General features: G+C 43.6%; 1 protein-coding gene across 2 annotated transcripts in view; it reads left to right on the top strand.

Annotated features, from left to right (window-relative positions):
- Positions 1-19,606, top strand: part of BDP1 (BDP1 general transcription factor IIIB subunit) — a 1,097,554-nt gene that overhangs the window by 454,001 nt on the left and 623,947 nt on the right. For both annotated transcript variants that reach the window (XM_069224223.1, XM_069224213.1), the window contains exon 21: positions 12,541-12,746. In XM_069224223.1, coding sequence (XP_069080324.1) covers positions 12,541-12,746 — 206 coding nt within the window. The remainder of the gene's footprint in view (positions 1-12,540; positions 12,747-19,606) is intronic.

The raw sequence follows: 19,606 nt of genomic DNA, 5'->3' as shown, positions 1-19,606 counted from the left end.
TGTTGGCTGTGTCTTTTCCCTTTGCCATTGAGGTTGTGGTGAATCAATAATTTTTTTTTATTGGGAAGCAGGATTAGTTTAACCCTTTGGTTTGCAGTCCTGTGCCCCCATCACCTAGTGACTTTTAACCTACTTAGCGTGCTCTGTTTTAGTCCATTTATTTTATTATTTCTTTTAAGATGGCTGCCATTGTTATGGTTATAAAAATGTTTTGATTTGCATTATCAGTGCCACTCTTTGAAGGCGTCACTATCCGCGGCAAAATTAAGTGATGTGCGTAAGTAATCACATCATGTCCCTTTCCCACTTACGTGTGACAGGAACATATTGTTCTTTTGGTGTGAATTGTTTACATAATTGCTGCCACAAGCCTGCCCCCTTATCGATTGTTTGGGAACATGCCTGCATTAGGGGGTCCTACATGGTTCGTATAAATGCACCTCACACAGGCAGGCTTATTAGAGGAATTCCTACCAGATGCCATAGACGCAATCTATACTGCCTGTCACCTTGCTGCGGAATCAGCCTTTGTGTGCCCATGGAGTCTGACCTAAAGACTTCATTCCAAGGTAACAAGGGCTGGGAGGTGCTTCTCATGTACATGGTACTGGCAGATTAGGTTTATCACACCTAGCTCTCATTAGGTGAGAGATTAGGTTCTCCATGCTAGAGATTTTACATTCCAGGCTAATTGCAAGATGGTGGGGGTCTTTGTATTCACAACTCTGATCTTCCCAATTATGTTTTCTTCATTCCCTGTGTGCGACTGAGACATATTGCTAACATGAGAAAAGGGTAACATCCGTTCAACCACGACTCCCCTGAGATGTTATAATCTAGAGTCCATGCATAAGGCTGCCAGAAATCACCTTTTACTGTTTGGGTTTTTGGTGAGGTACTGCTTGTGAGCCGTGAGGTTGGGCCAACAGTTGCGACTAGTTGTAGGAATGACTCAGTCACCTACGAACCAGTGTGCTGCCATCCATAAACCAGCAGTCTCTCCTAGGAGCAGGAGTCCTAATATGACAGGGTCTGCCACATCTCCTCCATTTTAATAAGTCCACAGATATGTTTGATCTTACTAAGCCAAGGGGTTCATACTCTTTTTTTTTTTTTTTTTTTTTTTAGCTTTATGAGATAAAGTGTCACGATAAGGAGCCAGTTCTGCTGTTGACAAAAGTTGTATCCAGTATTTTAAAATGTGTAAAAGTACCACTGAATGGACCTTGTAAATTGAAACTTATAGGTATCAGAGGTGTGCTTGTGAGCAGATTACACATTGACCTGATGAGTTTGTTTTTGGCTAGGGCCAGAGAAGAGGTGTCAGCACTGCCCCATAAGTCTGCTCCATAGGTAGCCCCAGCAAAGACTTCCAGCACTGGGTGAAACTGTACCACATACGAGTTCTTGAAAGTAGCAGCGTGTCATCAGCCAACATGAGTAACGGAGTACTGATGCCACAGATTTTGGGGCATCATGATTACAGATATCCAGCCACTCCTCCACACCATTAATATATAAGCTAAACTGCATGGGGGCTAGAACGCACCCCTGCCTTATGTTGCGCTTAATTGGAATCCCAGGTGTAAAGTCTCCATACATGTGCCACCTAACCTGTGCAGGACTTTCTGAATACAGTTTTACTAAAATCCTTAGTAGGTCATCTGGGGTGCTGAAGTTCATTAGGACCCTCCAGAGGTTTCCCTGAGGTCAAGGTCAAAGACGGCCCTCATGTCCATGAGGGCCACATAGCATATTGTATTAAAGCGAAACACCTGGTTCAATGTGCTGACCTTGCCTCTAAATCCTGCTTGAAAGTCTGAAAGGATATGATGGTCTCAGCTCCATGTCAAAATCTTGATAGAACCTGTTTTTGATTATTATCGAGCAAGCTGATCAGTCTGTAGTTGGCATGGACGTCCTGCCTCCACTTGTTGAAGATGGGGATGATGGTTGCACCTTGCCAATAGTGGGGAATATCTTTACCTCTCGTAATGGCATTACTTTGTTTTTAGATATGGGACCCAGATTGCGAGTTTAGACAAATAGAAGCACCCCGGGATGCAGTCTGGGTCTTGCGCATTCTCCCTCTTCATTTTGCACAGGGCCTGTTCTGTTTCAGCCAAGCCAAATCCCACAGGCTTCTTTTCATTCTCAACCTGAGGATCTTTCTGTTTTCCTCTAGCCTCACCATCAAGAAGCGATACATCAACTCCTCCCCACTTCCTGTATAGCTCGGACAAATGTGACACCCACGGTTCCTGTTGGACTACCCAATCAGGTTGAATATCAATAGACCAGCTTCCATTGTCTATAATTTTCCAGAATGCCTTCATATCCTTGTTTTGAATGGTTTCTGTGAGATCATCCCACTGAGCTTCCGCCCATGATTTTCTACAGTTTGACAAGGTTGCCTTATGTTTTTTTTTTGCCTCAGTTATCTCCCTTCTGTCTCCCTTCTTGATAGCCCTCGATAAAGATTCTCTGGTTGCTCTATATTCTGCGGTGAATAGAGACTTCTAGTTGCAGATTCCTTACCTTAGAATTTCCCCCAAGAGTCAGACTGGATCCGGAGATTGTTCTTCGAGCAGTACTCCTTTGTGCCGTCATGTGGCGTTGGTTGACTCCATGTCAGTCGTTGGCATCGTCGTGATGATGTGGTTGTACATACGTGCTGCCTCAGTTCTTTTCTTTCTGTGCCACATGCTGATCCAGAGAGAGCTAACCTAGTCATTTTTTGACCAATTTCGACACTTATGTCCTGTTTTTTGGTGACTTTTGGTGCATCAAGAATGTCCCTGAAGACCGGGTTAAAACCATGCAAAGACTGTCACTGCATGATGTTGGTGACAGATCTGCACCTGTTTATGGTGTTTGGAGCGCAACCACGACCCAAAGTCGTGCTCTGAGTGCCAGACCATGCACCCAAAGGTTTTGAGGGAGCGGTCCCTAAAGCTCATGGCGGCCAGCTGCTTTCAACTTCGATGGGGCCTACTCACCCCAGGTCAGATTCTGACCCTTTTTCCTATGGGTAAGAATATGAGCAGGGATTAGAGGGGTCGTTGGACCCTTATGAATACCAGCTAGATGATCCTCACATGGACTTGGCACAGGAATTGGGTGAGGCCAGGGGTCTGGATACTTCTCTAGACGCAGGCTTGCTTTCTCCTCTTACACTGGCTACGGCGGAGGAAGCCTCCTATTTATTGGTGGCCAGTAGGGCGGCTGAGGTCCTTGGCCTCGAACTGCCCACTGTAGTAGTCAGGACTAATCTCCTGATGGAGCTGCTTCAGCCTGGGGCTTCTGTTTGGAGACTCTACTCCCTTTCAATGAAGCCCTCACTAATGTTCTCCTGGGCACTTGGTCCAGACCCAGTACAGGAGCTCCTGTGAATAGGACAATCGCTCGCCGCCATCGGCCCACCCTGAAAAACACTAAATTCCTGTCCCAACACCCCACATCTCAGAGCTTTGTCATCCAGGCATCCTCAGCATCTGCTGCATAGCCATCCACCCCCCCCCCCCCAGATAGGGAATCACAGAGACTTGGGCCAACTTGGGAAGATGATGATTTCTTTCTCCAGTCTGGCGTTGCGGTCAGTAATCACTGCATGCCTTTTGGGCTGTTATACTAGCTCCTTGTGTGGATACGTTGCGCAAATCTTGCCGCAGACCCCGAAGGAGGCCTGGGCTGTCGTCTCCCAAGCTGTTGCTGATGGGAGACATGCAGCAAAGTTAACTATTTGCTGTGGACTGGACTCAACTGACTCGGACTCTTGAGGCGCTATGCCTTGGTGAGGACATCTGGTTTTTCGGGGGATGTCGAACAGACCCTTATGGACCTGCCCTTTGATGGCACCTGTCTCTTCGGAGACCAGGCAGACTCGGAGCTTGAGAGTTTCAAGGAGTCCCCGGCTACGGCTCGGTCCTTTGGTCTTTTGACTGCCCCTCATCCCCAACAGTCTGCCTTTGCTCCCTGTTGCATCCCTTTCCCAGCCACCGTGCCACCCATGCTACTCAGCCCCTGGGTGGCCGGGGACGCAGAATCCCTTGGCCTTGTGGGACAGGGCATTAGAGGTCTGCCTAGCCCACCCCTGCCCCCGCTGCAGCCTCCAAGCCTTCCTAGTCCATCCCCCATCTCAGACCAGTTGGCAACAGGATTCTCCATCACCTGTCCCTCTGGGAATCCATCACAATGAACAGGTGGGTTTTGTAGATCATCCGAAGGGGCTAATCCCTTCCCTTCGAGACTGCCCCTCCGACCATGCCTCCATCCTACTGCCACCTTCTGGAGGATCATCTGGCACTTCTCCGTGAGGAAGTCGCTACTCTCTTGGTCAAGGGAACCATAGAGAGGGTCTCTGCATCAGAAGTAGGTTGTAGTTGTATTTCCTGCTACTTTCTGGTGCCCACAAAGGACAAGGGCTTACGTCCTATTCTAGACCTACGGGCCCTCAATCTCTTCCTCAAGAAGGAGAAGTTCAAAATGCTCACTCTGACTCAGGTTCTGTCTGCCTTGGACCCAGGAGACTGGATGGTAGCGTTGGACTTGCAGGACACTTATTTACATATACCGGTCTTGCCTACCCACAGACACCACTTGCGATTTGTGGTAGGTCACGAGCACTTCCGAGCTCCCCTTCAGCGTTACCAGCGCCCCTCGGGGTGTTCACAAAAGTGATGAAGGTGGTTGCAGCTCATCTGCGCAGGTTAGGGGTTTCAGTCTTCCCCGTACCTTGAAGACTGGCTTCTGAAGGCGAACACACCCCAGAAAATCATCTCCCACCTTCATACTACGCGAGCCTTCTGCACCCGCTAGAGTTCACTATAAACATACTGAAGTCACACCTGACTCTCTCTCAGACGCTCCCTTTCCTGTTCTGGACATAGTGCAGTTTCGAGCCTATCCTCCCGAAAAGCATGTCCAGGATAATCAGACTATGATTCCAATGTTTCAGCCTCTATCCTGGTTGTCGGTGAGAATGACTCTGAGGCTGCTGGGCCTCATGCGCTCCTGCATCCTGCTAGTGACATATGCCAGATGGCATATGCAGGCTGTGCAGTGGGACTTGCAGTCCCAGTGGGCGCAGCATCAGGGGAATCTCTCTGACATGGTCCAGGTTTCGGAGGGGACAGCGAAAGGTCTGCAGAGTTGGCTTTCGAATCAGGATTGGGTCAACGGCAGATCCCTCTCCCTTCCCCAACCAGATCTTACAGTAGTGATAGACTCGTATGGGATGGCCACATGGGAGAGGTGGAGATCAGAGGTCTCCGGTGGAGTCTGGACTCATCATTGATCTTCTGGAGCTCGGGGCAATCAGGCTTGCATTGAAAGCATTCCTTCCCTCTCCCAAAAGGAAAGTGGTGAAGGTGTTCACAGACAACACTACTGCCATGTGGTACTGCAACAAACAGGGCAGAGTAGGGTCCTGGACCCTTTGTCAAGAGGCTCTGCGCCTTTGGATGTGGCTGCAGCAGTGGGGAGAGCCTTGGTTAGAGCTGTTTGCCTCTGTAGAGAACGCTCATTGTCAGCTCTTCTGCACGTTGGAGTTTCCAAGGCGGTACTCGCTCAGTGACACTTTTCATCTCAAGTGGAACTCAGGCCTCCTTTCCACCTATATCACTTCTGGCCAGAGTTCTGAGGAAGATCAAGAACAATCTGGCTCAAGTAATCCTTGTGGCTCTGGACTGGGCATGGAGAGTATGGTATCCAGAGCTACTGAGCATGGTCAAAGATCCCCCAGTCAGACTGCCTTTTCGGGAGGACCTTCTGTTGCAGCATCAGGGGGTGGACCTCCACCCGAACCTGTCAAATCTTCGCCTTCATGCATGGAGATTGAGTGGCAGCAGTTGACAGCTTTTGACCTTCCTCCCGAAGTCTGTGATGTTATTTTGGCAGCCAGGCATCCCTCTACCAAAATGGTATACCCCTGTGGTTGGAATACATCTGTGGCATGGTGTACGAACAACCCCTTTCTGAGGTTCTTTTGCTCATCCTTTCTTTAGCCCAGCAGGCTCTGCTTTCGGCACCCCTAAATGTTATTTATCGGCTGTCTCAGCTTTTCTTAGATTGCCAGACCAACTGTCCCTATTTAAGTCTATTATTGGTAGATTCCTTATGGGACTCACCCATTTGTTTCCTCCGGGACCTCAATCTTGTTCTCACTTACTTAATGTGTGCTCCTTGTGAGCCGTTACACAATTGTCCTTTGCAGCTCCTTACTCTAAAAACTGCATTTCTTGTTGCCATCACCTCTGCTCGCAGAGTGAGTGAGTTTCAGACTTTTCCTTTAAAGCCCCCATTTTTGTCTGTTCACCCTGACAAAGTGGTGCTACGTATGAGGGCATCCTTCCTTCCCAGAGTAGTTGCACCTTTTCATGTAGGCCAATCCATCACTTTGCCTACTTCTTATGCACGTCCACATCCTCTTCATGAAGAGGAGAGACACCACCGTCTGGATCCAAAAAGAGCATTGGCATTGTACCACAGTCGTACCAAAGATTTCCAGGTGGACCGTCAACTCTTTGTTGGATATGTGGGTGTGAAGAAAGGGAAAGTGGTGCAAAAGCGTACCATCTCACGATGAGTACTACTTTGCGTCAAAATGTGGTACGCTTGGGCAATGAAACAACCCCCCTGAGGGCTTCTGTGCTCACTCCACCAGAGCAACTGCTGCTACCACAGCGTAAGCACGCAGAGTTCCTGTCCCGTATATCTGCCAGGCTGCAACATGGACATCTCTGCACACGTTCACTAAACATTACTGCCTTGACAGTCAGGTCCACAGAGATGGCCACTTTGGTCTTTCAGTCCTGTGGGTCTTTTTAGCATGATCTTAGTTTGCAGCACTCCGCCGAAGATGAACAAATGACTTACCTTTGGTAACAATTTATCTGGTAGAGACATATTCCTGATGCAAATTCCTTACCTTAGAATTTCCCCCAAGCATCAGACTGGATCCGGAGAGTTTTCTACGAGCAGTACCCTTGCATGCCGTCAGATAGTGTCGGTCAACTCTGCATCCATTGTTGGCGTTGTGATCGCTGTGATGACGAGGGGGTCAGATATAGGTGCAGTGATATCAGTTTATTTTCACAACTTTCCACACTAAATCGCAGAGCCACGATAAAAGACTGAAAATGGTGCACCACAGCTAAGGTCCTAAAAGGTCCCACGCAGAACAAGATGTACTGCCTCCCACACTGTCGGACAAGGTAGTTGAGCTGTCTCCCTGTCTGCTGTGCTGTGGGAGATAATTGTTGATTTTAGTTACGTTGGCTGCCCCTCCTCCTGGGTTGTGGAATGCTGGGGGGCATAGTCCCACCCCAGCAGCTGCCAAAAGCAAGTTTGAGGGCCCCCCACAGTGCAGGACAAAGTGCACTACTTTCCATGTTGCGGGACAAGGCAAGTGAGCTGTCTCCCTCTGTCTTTGGGTCAGTAATGGTTGCTTCAAATTTTTCATCCAATCACGGGGCTAATATACACAGTGCTCCTTCCTTAATCTCTTAGTGCTGTTGTCTAAATAGTGAAATTTTACCATACATTAGTCAGTGGCTAGTGGTTGTAGTGTTACTGTGAAAATCTATGCCTATCTTTGGATCATTGTTCTTTGCTAGACTTGTATAATGGTGCATGTGTAGATCCTCTGTCCCTGGCATCTGATTCTCACAAGACGGCATTCTTTCTCCTCATTTTCGATTTGGTGCCAGTACTTTGGTGCGATAGTCTTTCCCCATTTTCTTTTTGTGTCTCTTTGAAGTTTTTGTATATCTAGTTGAATTGTTTGACTTCCGTTTCGTGTTCAGATTGTGATTGTGTTTATACTTGTTCGTTTATGTTAAGTTTTCTTCCCTCTAGTAAGTATATCTCCAAAATAAATTCAGTTGAATTATTGAGTGTTTGTTCACAAGAGAACATCATATCTATTAGTGTTTATTTGGTTGATCCGTTGGAAATCTATTTCATATGGCACATATCCAGATGGTCATTACCTGTAATGATACTTCTCTAATACTTCTTCAGTTTTCGGTTACTTCGCGCAAGATCATGGAGGGTAATAATAGTCCCCACACCAAGATAGTCACTTTAGTTTCAAAGAAATATACTTGTTAACACAAAAGACCCTGAGTTGTTTCCCTGAATATTGTGGTGTTATCCCCTCTGTGAGCTTTTCAGTCTTTCGAGCCAATTGAGGGTTCTCCCTGTTAACTGGCATGACACCCTATAGTAGTGCTGTAAAGATAAGGGACGCATGCAGGGTGAATTCCCCTTTCCTGAAAGTGGCTTACTCCCCTGTGTACCTAGACTCTGAGGGACTAACATCGGTAGCAATGTGAATATAGTGTAGGGACAGGCCTGTTTACATCTGCCCCTCACAGGTGTCTGCTGGCCTCAACATGTAAAAGATCACCCCAGTCTCTCTGAACCATTGTCCTTTATTACCATAATATTTGGGACATGTAAGTAGGGTAATGGACGTGACTGTGTATATTTGAGGATGAGTTTATGTCTGATAGAGTGCATAGTGAAATACATTGCACTCTGTGTATTAGAGGCTTTCAAATTGGTGGCTTTTTGTAACCTGCACAGTGAGAGCTGGTCTGTTTTGGCCCATTAGTAAAGTTGTTCCTCAGAGTGAGGTTATTGGAGCTGCAGGCAAGGTATTATCACTGTAGTGTATTGCCTCATTGTGTGAAGCTGGAAGATATGATCTCCTTCATTCAAAGGTCATGCAGTGTAGATGCCCATCGAGGATTGGAGTAGCTTACCAGTATTTAAAGGTTTCAGGAGAACTGATTTGTCAGTCATGACCATAAATAGTGCGTCTTTTGACCAGTGTTACTCAATAAATGTGTATTTTATTTGTACATTCATTTAAAACCATTGCAAAACAGTTAACAAGTTAGCTAAATCACAAAACATAAAATTGACATATTTTTCCCGGCAAGCATCTCAAACGCCTAGTTAAGATCAATCATTAACTATGATAAATAGGAAACACCCTCCTACTCATTGTAATTCATAAAACACTACTAAGCATGGACAGCTTTTAGTGAAGTTTCATGCAAATATTGTTATTATTAATATAATACTGGCAAATACTTTACCAACCTCAATTTATGACCATGTTATCTTTCACCACTTTTAACTACTTCTGTGAATTTGACAAATGTAGTTGTCCGCTGCGAATTATCACCTAAGGCAAAAAATATTTGCCTAGAGGCATGCATGGACCCTCAAATAGTTAGTGGGGCAGAGAGCTTACACTCACAAAAGACACCAGGACAAACATATGAATTGTGCAAAGCTGACTCCTGCTTATAGTTATCTATTGCACACCCTATTACGATGTGCACCCAATGTGGCTCAAAATGAATTGGAAATGTTTGACTGAAAAAGTATTTCATTAACTTTTGTTTAAATCTTGCTGTAAATCTTTCGCTTAAAATGATTGTCTAGGACACTGGGCTTATAAATCTATGACTATCAAGTACAAGTTTTTTTTTTTCTTTCCTAAAAGCAATTTTGCTCTCTTTATATTAAATGTCTTTAAGAGATTTATTTACAACAGATTTATGTAAAGCTGGGGTTATTGTTGCTTTCAGTTGGTCTTCAACCTTCAGAAGCTGTAATGCAGATTGTAGATAAACTGTTGCATATCGCATCAGCTATCTCTCTCTAGCACTAGTTTCTTACATATAAAATGTTTCATTGATAAATCCGAGGCGTTTTCTTATTTTTAGTTATAATAATACATTTTAGCATAGTTTGCCTGCTGTAAAATTGTTTGATCAAGCAATATACCAGCCTTTTTTTAGGTGGGAGACAGGGAGTTCAGTAGTTCATATAACATTCCGTAAATGTAGCACTGGTACAGATTAAGAAACTTTGCAAACTTCTTTAGGCCATAGATGGTGAAAATCTGCTGTTAAATACCCGCATTAGCTGTTATAATGAAGGGCTAATCATTTTTCCCCTAAAGCACTGAAGGCAAAACCAAGAGACGGAGTCCTTAACCTTGAGGATGAAGGATGGTGACGAAAGGTACCTCTCGTCAAATAAGCTTCCAAAGTACTTATAACAAGACACCCGCTGAACTTTTTTTTTTTTTCTTTTTTTAATACTATTCATACATCGTGAACCTTGTTTTTATTATGTTCTTTCTGGTAATTATCACTTTCATTTTTTCTTAGTTTACCTCCATCAAATTGTATGTACAATAGTGCTCCAGTGCTGTCATCAGTCTATGAAGTCCTACTGATATTGTAATCAGTAATACAATATATTTCGTATACTGTAATGATTGGCATGCTATTTTCAGAGGAAGGGATGTCACAATGTTGACACTATTATTTAGAATAAAAGGGGCCCTAGCACACTCCCCTGTTCAAGTGAGCCTATTGCATATACTCTATCAGAAACATTGTGACCAGAGCCCACTTTTACCATCACCCACACAGCATCTGTATTGTGCAAAGAAGAGAGGGAATACCTTACTAAGTATGCTTTCGCAATAAGTGGTTTCTACCCACCTTTGCAAAAGCCACCTTAGACCCGACTAAACAGGTATATTTGAGTTTCAAAGTCCCTACAATATTTTCTGCGATTAGAGCAAATGCTAAAATATTATCAGTTGTTAAGGTGGGGTCCTTCTTAAACATTCAGTATAAAATTGAGCCTTGCCAGGACTTTGTTATAATTTGGGATTGGAGACAATGATTGACAAAGAACATAGATAAATGGAGAACAGAGGACTCCACCCAGAATTCTGCTTCATATTTGAACAGGCAATTTGGAAGGCTGGTGAGACCTGGAGCACTCTGATTGTCAGCTCTTGATGATAAGTGACTATGCAGGACTGGCACAGTCGGTTCAACTTTAACATCTCCTGTAAAGTTACACTTGAAGCCCTGATATAACTGTACAACGTAGTTAGCCCAAGCATCCACAGAAACAATGCTGGCATGCTCAGAGTACCCTCTATATACCCTATATACAAAAGTCAAAAATTCCTTTGTATTTTATAGGTTAAAGTTTGAAAAAAATATTTACGTATTTTCTTCTGAGCGTCTCTTTCCTGCCCAAATTAGTTTTTAAATTTGCTTTCATTAATGTACCTAACATCACTACTTGGGCTATGTCAAACAGGGTGCTGTTTATAGCTCTAGTTTCTCCATTCAGTATATTCTTGTTAACCTGTAGAGATTTGGTAAGCCTTTTTATGTCAGTTTTGGGTGTATCAGATAGGATACCTTTTTTTTTTTTTTATCTATTGGCTAGTTCATCAGTTATCTCTCATTTCTCCGCGAAGTTATACTCCTCAACCAAAATATTTGGCTGTACAACCAGCTGGTCCTCTAGGGTGGCTTTACAGTTGGTGAAATATATAGAGCTATTACCCTCCCACTTGTTTCTCTTTAGTTTTTCTGCACCGAACCAACCTTCAGCACAGTTCTATGAATTTGAGTTATTGATGTGTAAAATCTGAGGAAAGTGATCACTTTCACACTTTTTAAGATTTGTGAAATTGCTGATAAACTTAAATAATGTATGTTTATGGTATTTCTATAGTGCACACCTAGACAATGCGTACTGTAGTGCTGTATGTGGTCATAGACAGGCTTAAAGTCGGTGAGTAGTAGGAGAGGAAGCAGAGTTGTGGAAGGTAATGCATTGTGTTCCTCAGAGATGTGAGTGATAAACTCTTGTGTAAATTGGGCCAGCGTTGGGGCAGTGTTTTGCTTTCACTAATGACCGAGCTGACAAAAATCTCTGGAATGCACTTCTCAGTTCAAAGACTACATTTATTATTATTTCACCACGAGGTTCCAAAAAATGACGTTAGCATGTTGAAAGCACATGTTTAAAAATAGTCACAGCAATGACAAGAAAACATACCAAAATGATTCTCAACTGCAATGTACACAGCAAATATATGTAGTTCTGTTACATTATGCAAAGCAAAATAATGAAGTAAAAATTCATCACCTTAGGGCATGTGACCATTGTGGGGTTCTACGGGAAGGAGTTTATATGAGATGAAGCAGGCTTGGCATCATCAATGTGCTGTTTAATCTTCTGTTGATGGCATTGCACTTTTTTGTGTAGTAAGGAATATGTGGGCTGTTAGGGTGTTGATGTAATGTGACAGTTAGTGCTGCCTAGATGTCAGAGGTGATAGAAAGAAAGACTTTCAGACTTCTCTCAGATTGAGGAAGGCCTTCCCCTGACTTAGTGAGTGTGGGAAGCCATGTCCAAAGGGCTTGTGAGACATGCATTTGCATTCCGTTAGTTTACAACAGCTTAACTAGACTTCAGAACGGAACTGATATCCTTTGCTATTAATGCATCCTGGCTTACCTTGTACCTTGGGTACAATAATTTCTTCTTCCTTTTCTTTCCTCTTGAAAATAACTTAACTCATCAAAGTCTCATTTTGCTTGTTCCCTAAAGTCTCTATTGCCTCACTTGAAAGTCCTGTACTTTGACAACCTTTATCTCTAGGTTTGGTGACATTGAGTGTGTATTTTTTGTTTTTAGAGTGATGTTGAAACTTCAGAAGACTCCACTTCAAACTGTAGAAAATGTGAACAATACCAATCGGATTTAGAGGCTGTAGTTCAGATTAAAAAAGACAAATCTTCAAACACTAAGACACCTGCACAAAACTTCTTTGGCGGTTCAAATGAAAAAGAACAAGACCACCCCGACTGTTTTAAAGAACCGTCTCCAAAGCAACCCTCAAAGTAAGTTCTATATAGATTAGTTATATCTCAATTTATTAAATAAGAAAAGATTATGTTGTAACATATTTTTAGAAGTCTGCTGTAAATCATAAATGGCAATATGCATGAACTCACACAATTCACTAGATTGTTGTGTTATTTGTACGTATTTGAATGGTGGTGTTTTTATGTATTTGCAACATGGCTTGCATTAGGAAAGGCCTGGTAGCAGACTGAGCACAAATAATGGCCATTGCAAAACATCTCTTCGCCCCACATTTGTTTCTAAGCATGGCATAGACATTTCTTAATTGAAGATGAAGGTATTAGCATTTTGGACAGGAACCACTCTCAGAAGAACACTTTAAGAGAAGCATTGCTTCATGACTCTCCCCTGTCTGACAGTTAGGTGTCTCAGTGTGCATGCTCAATTTCGGTGACTGCCAATCATTGCTCTTTGAAGTCGACAACAGTACTTCTGTTTTTGATCAAAACAACATACTGCTTTGCCCTGTCTGTGGCACCTACTGCATCCTTCAACTGTCCCGTTACAGTTCCCCTTGGACTCCAAGTCCCAGAGAGAACTGCTTTTTCAACTCTCATCTTCCAGCTTTCTCCATTAGCCCTTTCTCCACCTCACCCCCATATTCCTGAACTTTCCTCCACCTCACTTCATTGTGGGTCTGTGTGGTGTACAGATATCACAGGGTAGAGAAAGATGGCACATAAGTACTTTCTGCAGAGTTCATCTCACTTTGAGAGCTGTCACATTTTTATTTAAATAAATGTATTTTTCCTTTGAGTTATGCAGATTTGTTTTCTATTTTCTAGCTAGTTTCCTGCTGTAGCCAACAGACTTTCAGCAGTTAGTAAGAATGGAGGGCTAATAAAATGAGTCACCAGTGACCTGAGTTTGGCGGATTAACAATGAAGTGTGAACATCTTCATATGAAAGCCAAAATCAATTCACAACCCATGATTTTACAAAGCTGTCAACTCTTTCTCCAAAATACTGAACTATATAAGGGGCTGTAATCAAGAAGGCTCCTTCCTTCATATAGTCTATGCCTATCCAAAGATAGAGTATTACTGGAGACAAATCGAAGAATACATGACAGCAGTTCTTGGAACTGGCCTTCCTATCACTTGTAAGAGATGTACTAAACATTTGGGGCAAAGGCAGCATACCAAAATATTCCAAACTATGGGCATCACTGGGCCTAATTGTGTTGATAAGAAATACCGCCCGAAAATAGAGGGCATGGGAAATTCCATGCCAGGCAGAATGGGAAAGGGACATGGGCTTGTAAACGCTTGCTGAAAAAGTAGAGTATCACGAAAGAGACCATCACAAAAAATGAGAAATAAATTGGGGTGCTTGGAGATCCTATCGGGGGATAATGGGAACCATAAAGTAACCATAAAACTCAATATACCTCAGTCCCATTGAAGGGAGAGGAAGGAATGTGAAACATAATAAAATTCCACCTAGTGGCGCATAAAAAGGCTGTTTTATGATCGATATTCAAAAGTAAGTGATGGCGACATGTTATTTTCATATTATTTGTATGTAATTAACCAATAAAAAGAATATTTTAGAATGCAAATGTAACCTATTCATCTAAGTGGGTATAACAAGACTGCATCAGCCTACGACTGATTAAAGCAACTTTAGGACACAATCTTTATATTATTAAAACACAAGCCAAACGAGAAATGTTAGTGGTTCCTTTCATAAACTGTCCTTTGCTAGGTGTGTATTTAATTTAGAACTGATTTTTCACTTTGACTTGTATATCTTACCGATCACCCTTGCATCTACCCACATGCAGGTCAATTACTTCTACCTCATTTTTCCACCTACCACGTGTCTGGGTGTCTGTGTGCACATGTATGTCTTGCCCTGCAGCATGTGCATGTATGTAAGATAACCAGACATTCTCGTCCACAGGATCCTCGTCAGTAGTCCTAATCACTGAATTGTTTTCAAGGTCCCGGAGACTCTGTTAAAAATATATCCAAATATATGCATACACTCATATGTGGAAAAACCTTTCATTAGAAAAGTGCACTTTAAACAAAGAAAAAACAATTCAGCAAATGTTACTTATTAAATTTTTTTAAAATAAACTAATTATGGCAAATAGTCGCTAATTCATTAAAAGGTGGCTGGAAACATCTCTCACAAACCTTTTAAAAAGGAAAAGCGCTGCAGTGTTGACAGATGGGGGCTGCCAAAGACACCAGATTTAAAGCGGACACTGTGGGCCTGATTCCGATAGAGCCCGCCTCGCGGGAACCGCCATATGGCCGCTCCGCGGTCGAAAGACCGCGGAGGCCATTCAGGCTTTCCCGCTGGGCTGGCGGGCGACCGCCAGGAGGCCGCCCGCCAGCCCAGCGGGAAACCCCTCCCCACGAGGAAGCCGGCTCCGAATGGAGCCGGCAGAGTGGGTATGTGCGACGGGTGCAGTTTGCACCCGTCGCGTATTTCAGTGTCTGCATTGCAGACACTGAAATACACAGTGGGGCCCTCTTACGGGGCCCCTGCAGTGCCCATGCCTTTGGCATGGGCACTGCAGTGGCCCCCAGGGGCCCCGTGGCACCCCCTACCGCCATCCTGTTCCTGGCGGGCGAACCGCCAGGAACAGGATGGCGGTAGGGGGTGTCAGAATCCCCCATGGCGGCGCAGTAAGCTGCGCCGCCATGGGGGATTCCAAGGGCAGCGGAAAACCGGCGGGAGACCGCCGGTTTTCCTTGTCTGACCGCGGCCAAACCGCCGCGGTCAGAATGCCCTGCGGGGCACCGCCGGTCTGTCGGCGGTGCTCCCGCCGACCCTGGGCCCGGCGGTCTGAGACCGCCGGGGTCAGAATGACCCCCTGTGTCTTTAAGGGCTCACCCTACCTGCAGTGTCCCATCATGTCCCATAGGAAACAACTCTGTTTTTTTCTGGATCCTGGTAAAAGGATCCTGGAGCATTGGAAACCTTACCAAATCTTTCAGATTAGTTTTCGTTTGACGTCCTTTAGGACTTTGAGTTTTTTTTTTCTGTCCGGATGCCTTTACTTTTTGTGAAGTGCCCAGCCTATGGATAAAAAGGATCACACAACCCCCATGACCTCTGTATCGTGTGCCTCCCAAATGATCGTTGCCCTGAAGACTGCTGACACTGCCTGGTGTCCAGAAGAACACTAAAGGACAAGCAGAAGATTAGGGTACATGACCTGCAGTAGAGGATCTGAGAAGCTACTTTAGGGAGGGCTGAGGGCTGAGAAGCAGGGGAACCTGCTACCAGAGCTGCTTCAGCACACTCCAAGGACACCCGAGGTGTAGATCCAAACTCCTGCAAAGAAAGGAGCACCGTTCCCAGCCGACTTGCTGATCAAAGCTGTAATGCTGAAGAGACAGTCAATGTTGAAGAACTCTAAGCTTTTGCTGTCAAGGTCGTCGTTAATGTCAAGGCCACATATGATGCTGAGGGCTAAAGGTCATTTGCTGTTAATGCCACCTTTGATGTCAAGGACTTGTGTTCTCTCTCCTTCAGAGATAAATACTAAGAGGAAATTGTTAGAACTGTCTTCTTAGTGTTTTTGCCAGTTGAAGAAAAGGAGGTTGCTACAACCTCTGACTCTGTGTGTTCCAGTGCTTACTCTTCTATGATAGAATTGACTCCTTTTTATCATCTCTGCTCCATCACAGAGAAGATCTTTTTGCCCTTGTTTTTCTCCATCGCCAACAGTTTCTCTGGCACTTTTAACAACTCTTCTGCTACCTATGTCACCGGTAGTGCCTAGGGCTTTGCTACACTTCTCTTCACTAGAGCATTCAAAGTACAGAGATTTGCATAGATGGACACGATTGCCTACTAGAACTTGCCCTAGAAGAAGCTAAAGTTCTCATTCTGGAGGCTTGAAACATTGTAGAAGGTGGTCTTATTCTCATGGGTGTTATTATAGACGTCCTGATTCTTGGACAATCTTTGGATTTCTCTTCAATTAGGGATTTTTGGCTGACATTATCAAACTCTCTAGTTACTTTTGTCTGTCCAGTAGATGACATTACACCTTTAGTGAGGTACTCCTCAGACGAGCTGCAAAACTCAATATTATACAATGTCAACATATGCGATCTTTGATACCCTGCATCACAGGTAATCGTTTAGACCTCTTTTACTGCTAGTCCCTGGTCTTTCGAAGTCGGTGGTACAACTCTTTCTTACTCTTGCATCTGTCAAGTCTGTTCTAACTAGACTTCAAAAGAAGTATAAGCCTGCTGATTAACACCCACTATTTCTGAGAACAGATCTCAAGCTGGATTTTGTCATTGTCTCAGCAGCCAGAAAATTGCATGCTGCTACTTCAACCATCGGATTTAACAGATGTGCTTGGTTAGGAAGAAACTTTGTGAAATATCAGCTACAGTGATGAAGACCATTATTGCTACTCCATTGCTGGGAGAGTTCCCTGTGTGCTTCTTTTCTGCCTTTCCCAGAAAAAACGAACAAGCAAAGACAGGCAAGACTTCCAGGAAGTATTTCAAGAGGGAATGGTTACGTCAAAACAAGTTATCAGTGCAGCTGCAGACTACTGTGATTTGGCAGCCTGAGTATTTTCATGGATTATGTTTGATTACTTCCTAGCTTCGCCTCATAGTCTCAACTGGAGGTGCAACAGTGCATTTTGAAGTTGCCTGTTTTTTGGGGAATTCTTTTTTAGTCCTTATACTGACGATGAGCTAACCAGGATGAAAACTGGGATTGAGACTCTGAAAACAGTGAGATTGAAAAAAGGAAGGAATGTAAGAGGTGCTAAATACCATTCTACATGTGTTACTTCATCAGAGAGTTCAAACACTTCAGTGGTCTCAACAGCAGTAGCAATATAAGTAATCTTACCATCCAAGAAACTCCTTGAAGGGAAGAAGAGGTCAGCAAGCATCTGTGGCCACAGGAAGCGCAGGGACTCTCCACCCCTTCCTTGTTTGTCACTGAGGGAGGGACAAGTAGCTGAAGTAATGTGAACCATTCAGAAGAAAGGCAGAAACTAACAAGAGACAAGTGGGACTTCATTATTGTTCAGATTACATATTTTCTGACATTCAAATCTCCTCCTCTTCTATATCCCCAAGAAAGTCCTCTCAGTATCATCAAGACCAACTCCAAAAACAAATCCACACCTTGCTAGAGAAACATGGCATAGAGGAAGATTCTCATCACTAAATGATAATAGGACTTTATTCCTGTTCCACAAAGACTTCATGTATGTCAGAGACCTTTCAGATGTCTCTTTTCACATCCCTAAAAACATTGTGAGTTCCTGGTTTTTGTAGAGGACAATAATCATCTATAGTTCCAATTCCTCTCATTTGGGCTAAAGTCAGCACTAAGAACCTCCTCTGATGACACACCAGATATCATCTGTACTAAGACCAATGGATATTTGTATTTTTCTGTTCCTCATGCAGGCTTCATAGAAGACCACTACTACTGTGCTTGGCAGACCAATGGTACCACCATACAGGCAGCTGTGAGAATAGACTTACTCTTTCCCACTTAGCAGTCTTGTGGTGCCGGTCTCAGAATCTGTGAAAGAAGTTGTTTTGGACTTGGCCTTTCCTGCAGGGTCATTCCCAAATGTTTTGCCTTGCCCTCCTGTTTTCAGAGCCCCTTTTTGTTGGTTTTAGCACTTTGCCATTTCTAACGTGCTAAAGTGCTTGTGCTTGCTCCTTTAAAACTGGTGGAATTACTTACACCCAATTACTTGTCCCTAATAAAGTGGTATTACATGTGCCCAGGGCCTGTAAATTAAATGCTACTATGGGGCCTGCAGCGCTGAGTGTGCCACCCACTTCGGCAGCCCTTTAAACATGTCTCAGGCCTGGCACTACAATCTGTATGTGCAGTTTTACACTGTCATTTCGACCTGACAAAATAAACGTCTTGCCAGTCCCAACCTTTCCATTTAAATACATATGTTTTACGTAGCGTAGGCCCAAACAGCCGAGTGGGCATGGTAGAGTGTATTTAAAAATTTGGACATGTACTTTTAAGTTTTACATGTCCTAGTAGTGAAAAACTCCTACGTTTGCTTTTCACTAATGGGAGGCCTTCCTCTCCAATAGGATAACATTGGATTAAATTACTACATTTAATAAGTGATAGCTGTCTTTTGGGAGCAGGACGTCAGTTCCAGTTTGATGTCTACATAATTGTAATTAAAAGCTCTCTTTAATGGTAAAGTTGTAGTTTTAGTCACAGTTCAGGCAATGCCACTTTTGGAAAGTTTCCTTTCCTGTGACCGTACCCAACAAAAGCCACACATTACTAATACATATTTTCCTTTTTTTTTTTTTTTTTTTAATGCATTTTTCCAGGAAATTTAGTAATTGTGTTCTGCTGGCGTGTATGTATACATGCATTCTTGTGTATCACTGCTAAAAGGAACTAATTGTGTTAACTTAGATACCTATGCTTTCCTAAGTTGAATTTACAAGTGGTCTTCTAGACAAAAATACTCTTTCCATTGTTTCACTTGAGTAGGAAAGTTATACATTAATTAAAACACTTATATAGCTATATGCCTGTACATGTATGACCATGATACCTCATGCTTTCAGCAGTCCTTGGTGTTACAGCCCACAGTAACTTTTGGATTGTTATAGGTTCATTTTTGTTTCATGAAAGTTTGGTGGCTCTGAAAATGTATGTATTTGTACTTGTTACAATCACTTAATTAAGGCCATTGGTTGGGACCAACCAGGTTTTCAGCTGGTCATGTATTCTTGGAGCTATGGCATTGATCCCCTTGATGAAGCTGGTGGTGTGTCGGTGCCATTCAGTTTGGGAGCTTCGAATGAGACATTCTGGGGTGGTAACTGTGACATTA

The sequence above is a fragment of the Pleurodeles waltl genome, chromosome 1_1, assembly GCF_031143425.1.
Source record: "Pleurodeles waltl isolate 20211129_DDA chromosome 1_1, aPleWal1.hap1.20221129, whole genome shotgun sequence".
NCBI lineage: Eukaryota > Metazoa > Chordata > Amphibia > Caudata > Salamandridae > Pleurodeles > Pleurodeles waltl.
The sequence above is the reverse complement of the archived record's forward strand: the minus strand, read 5'-3'. Positions and strand labels throughout refer to the sequence as shown.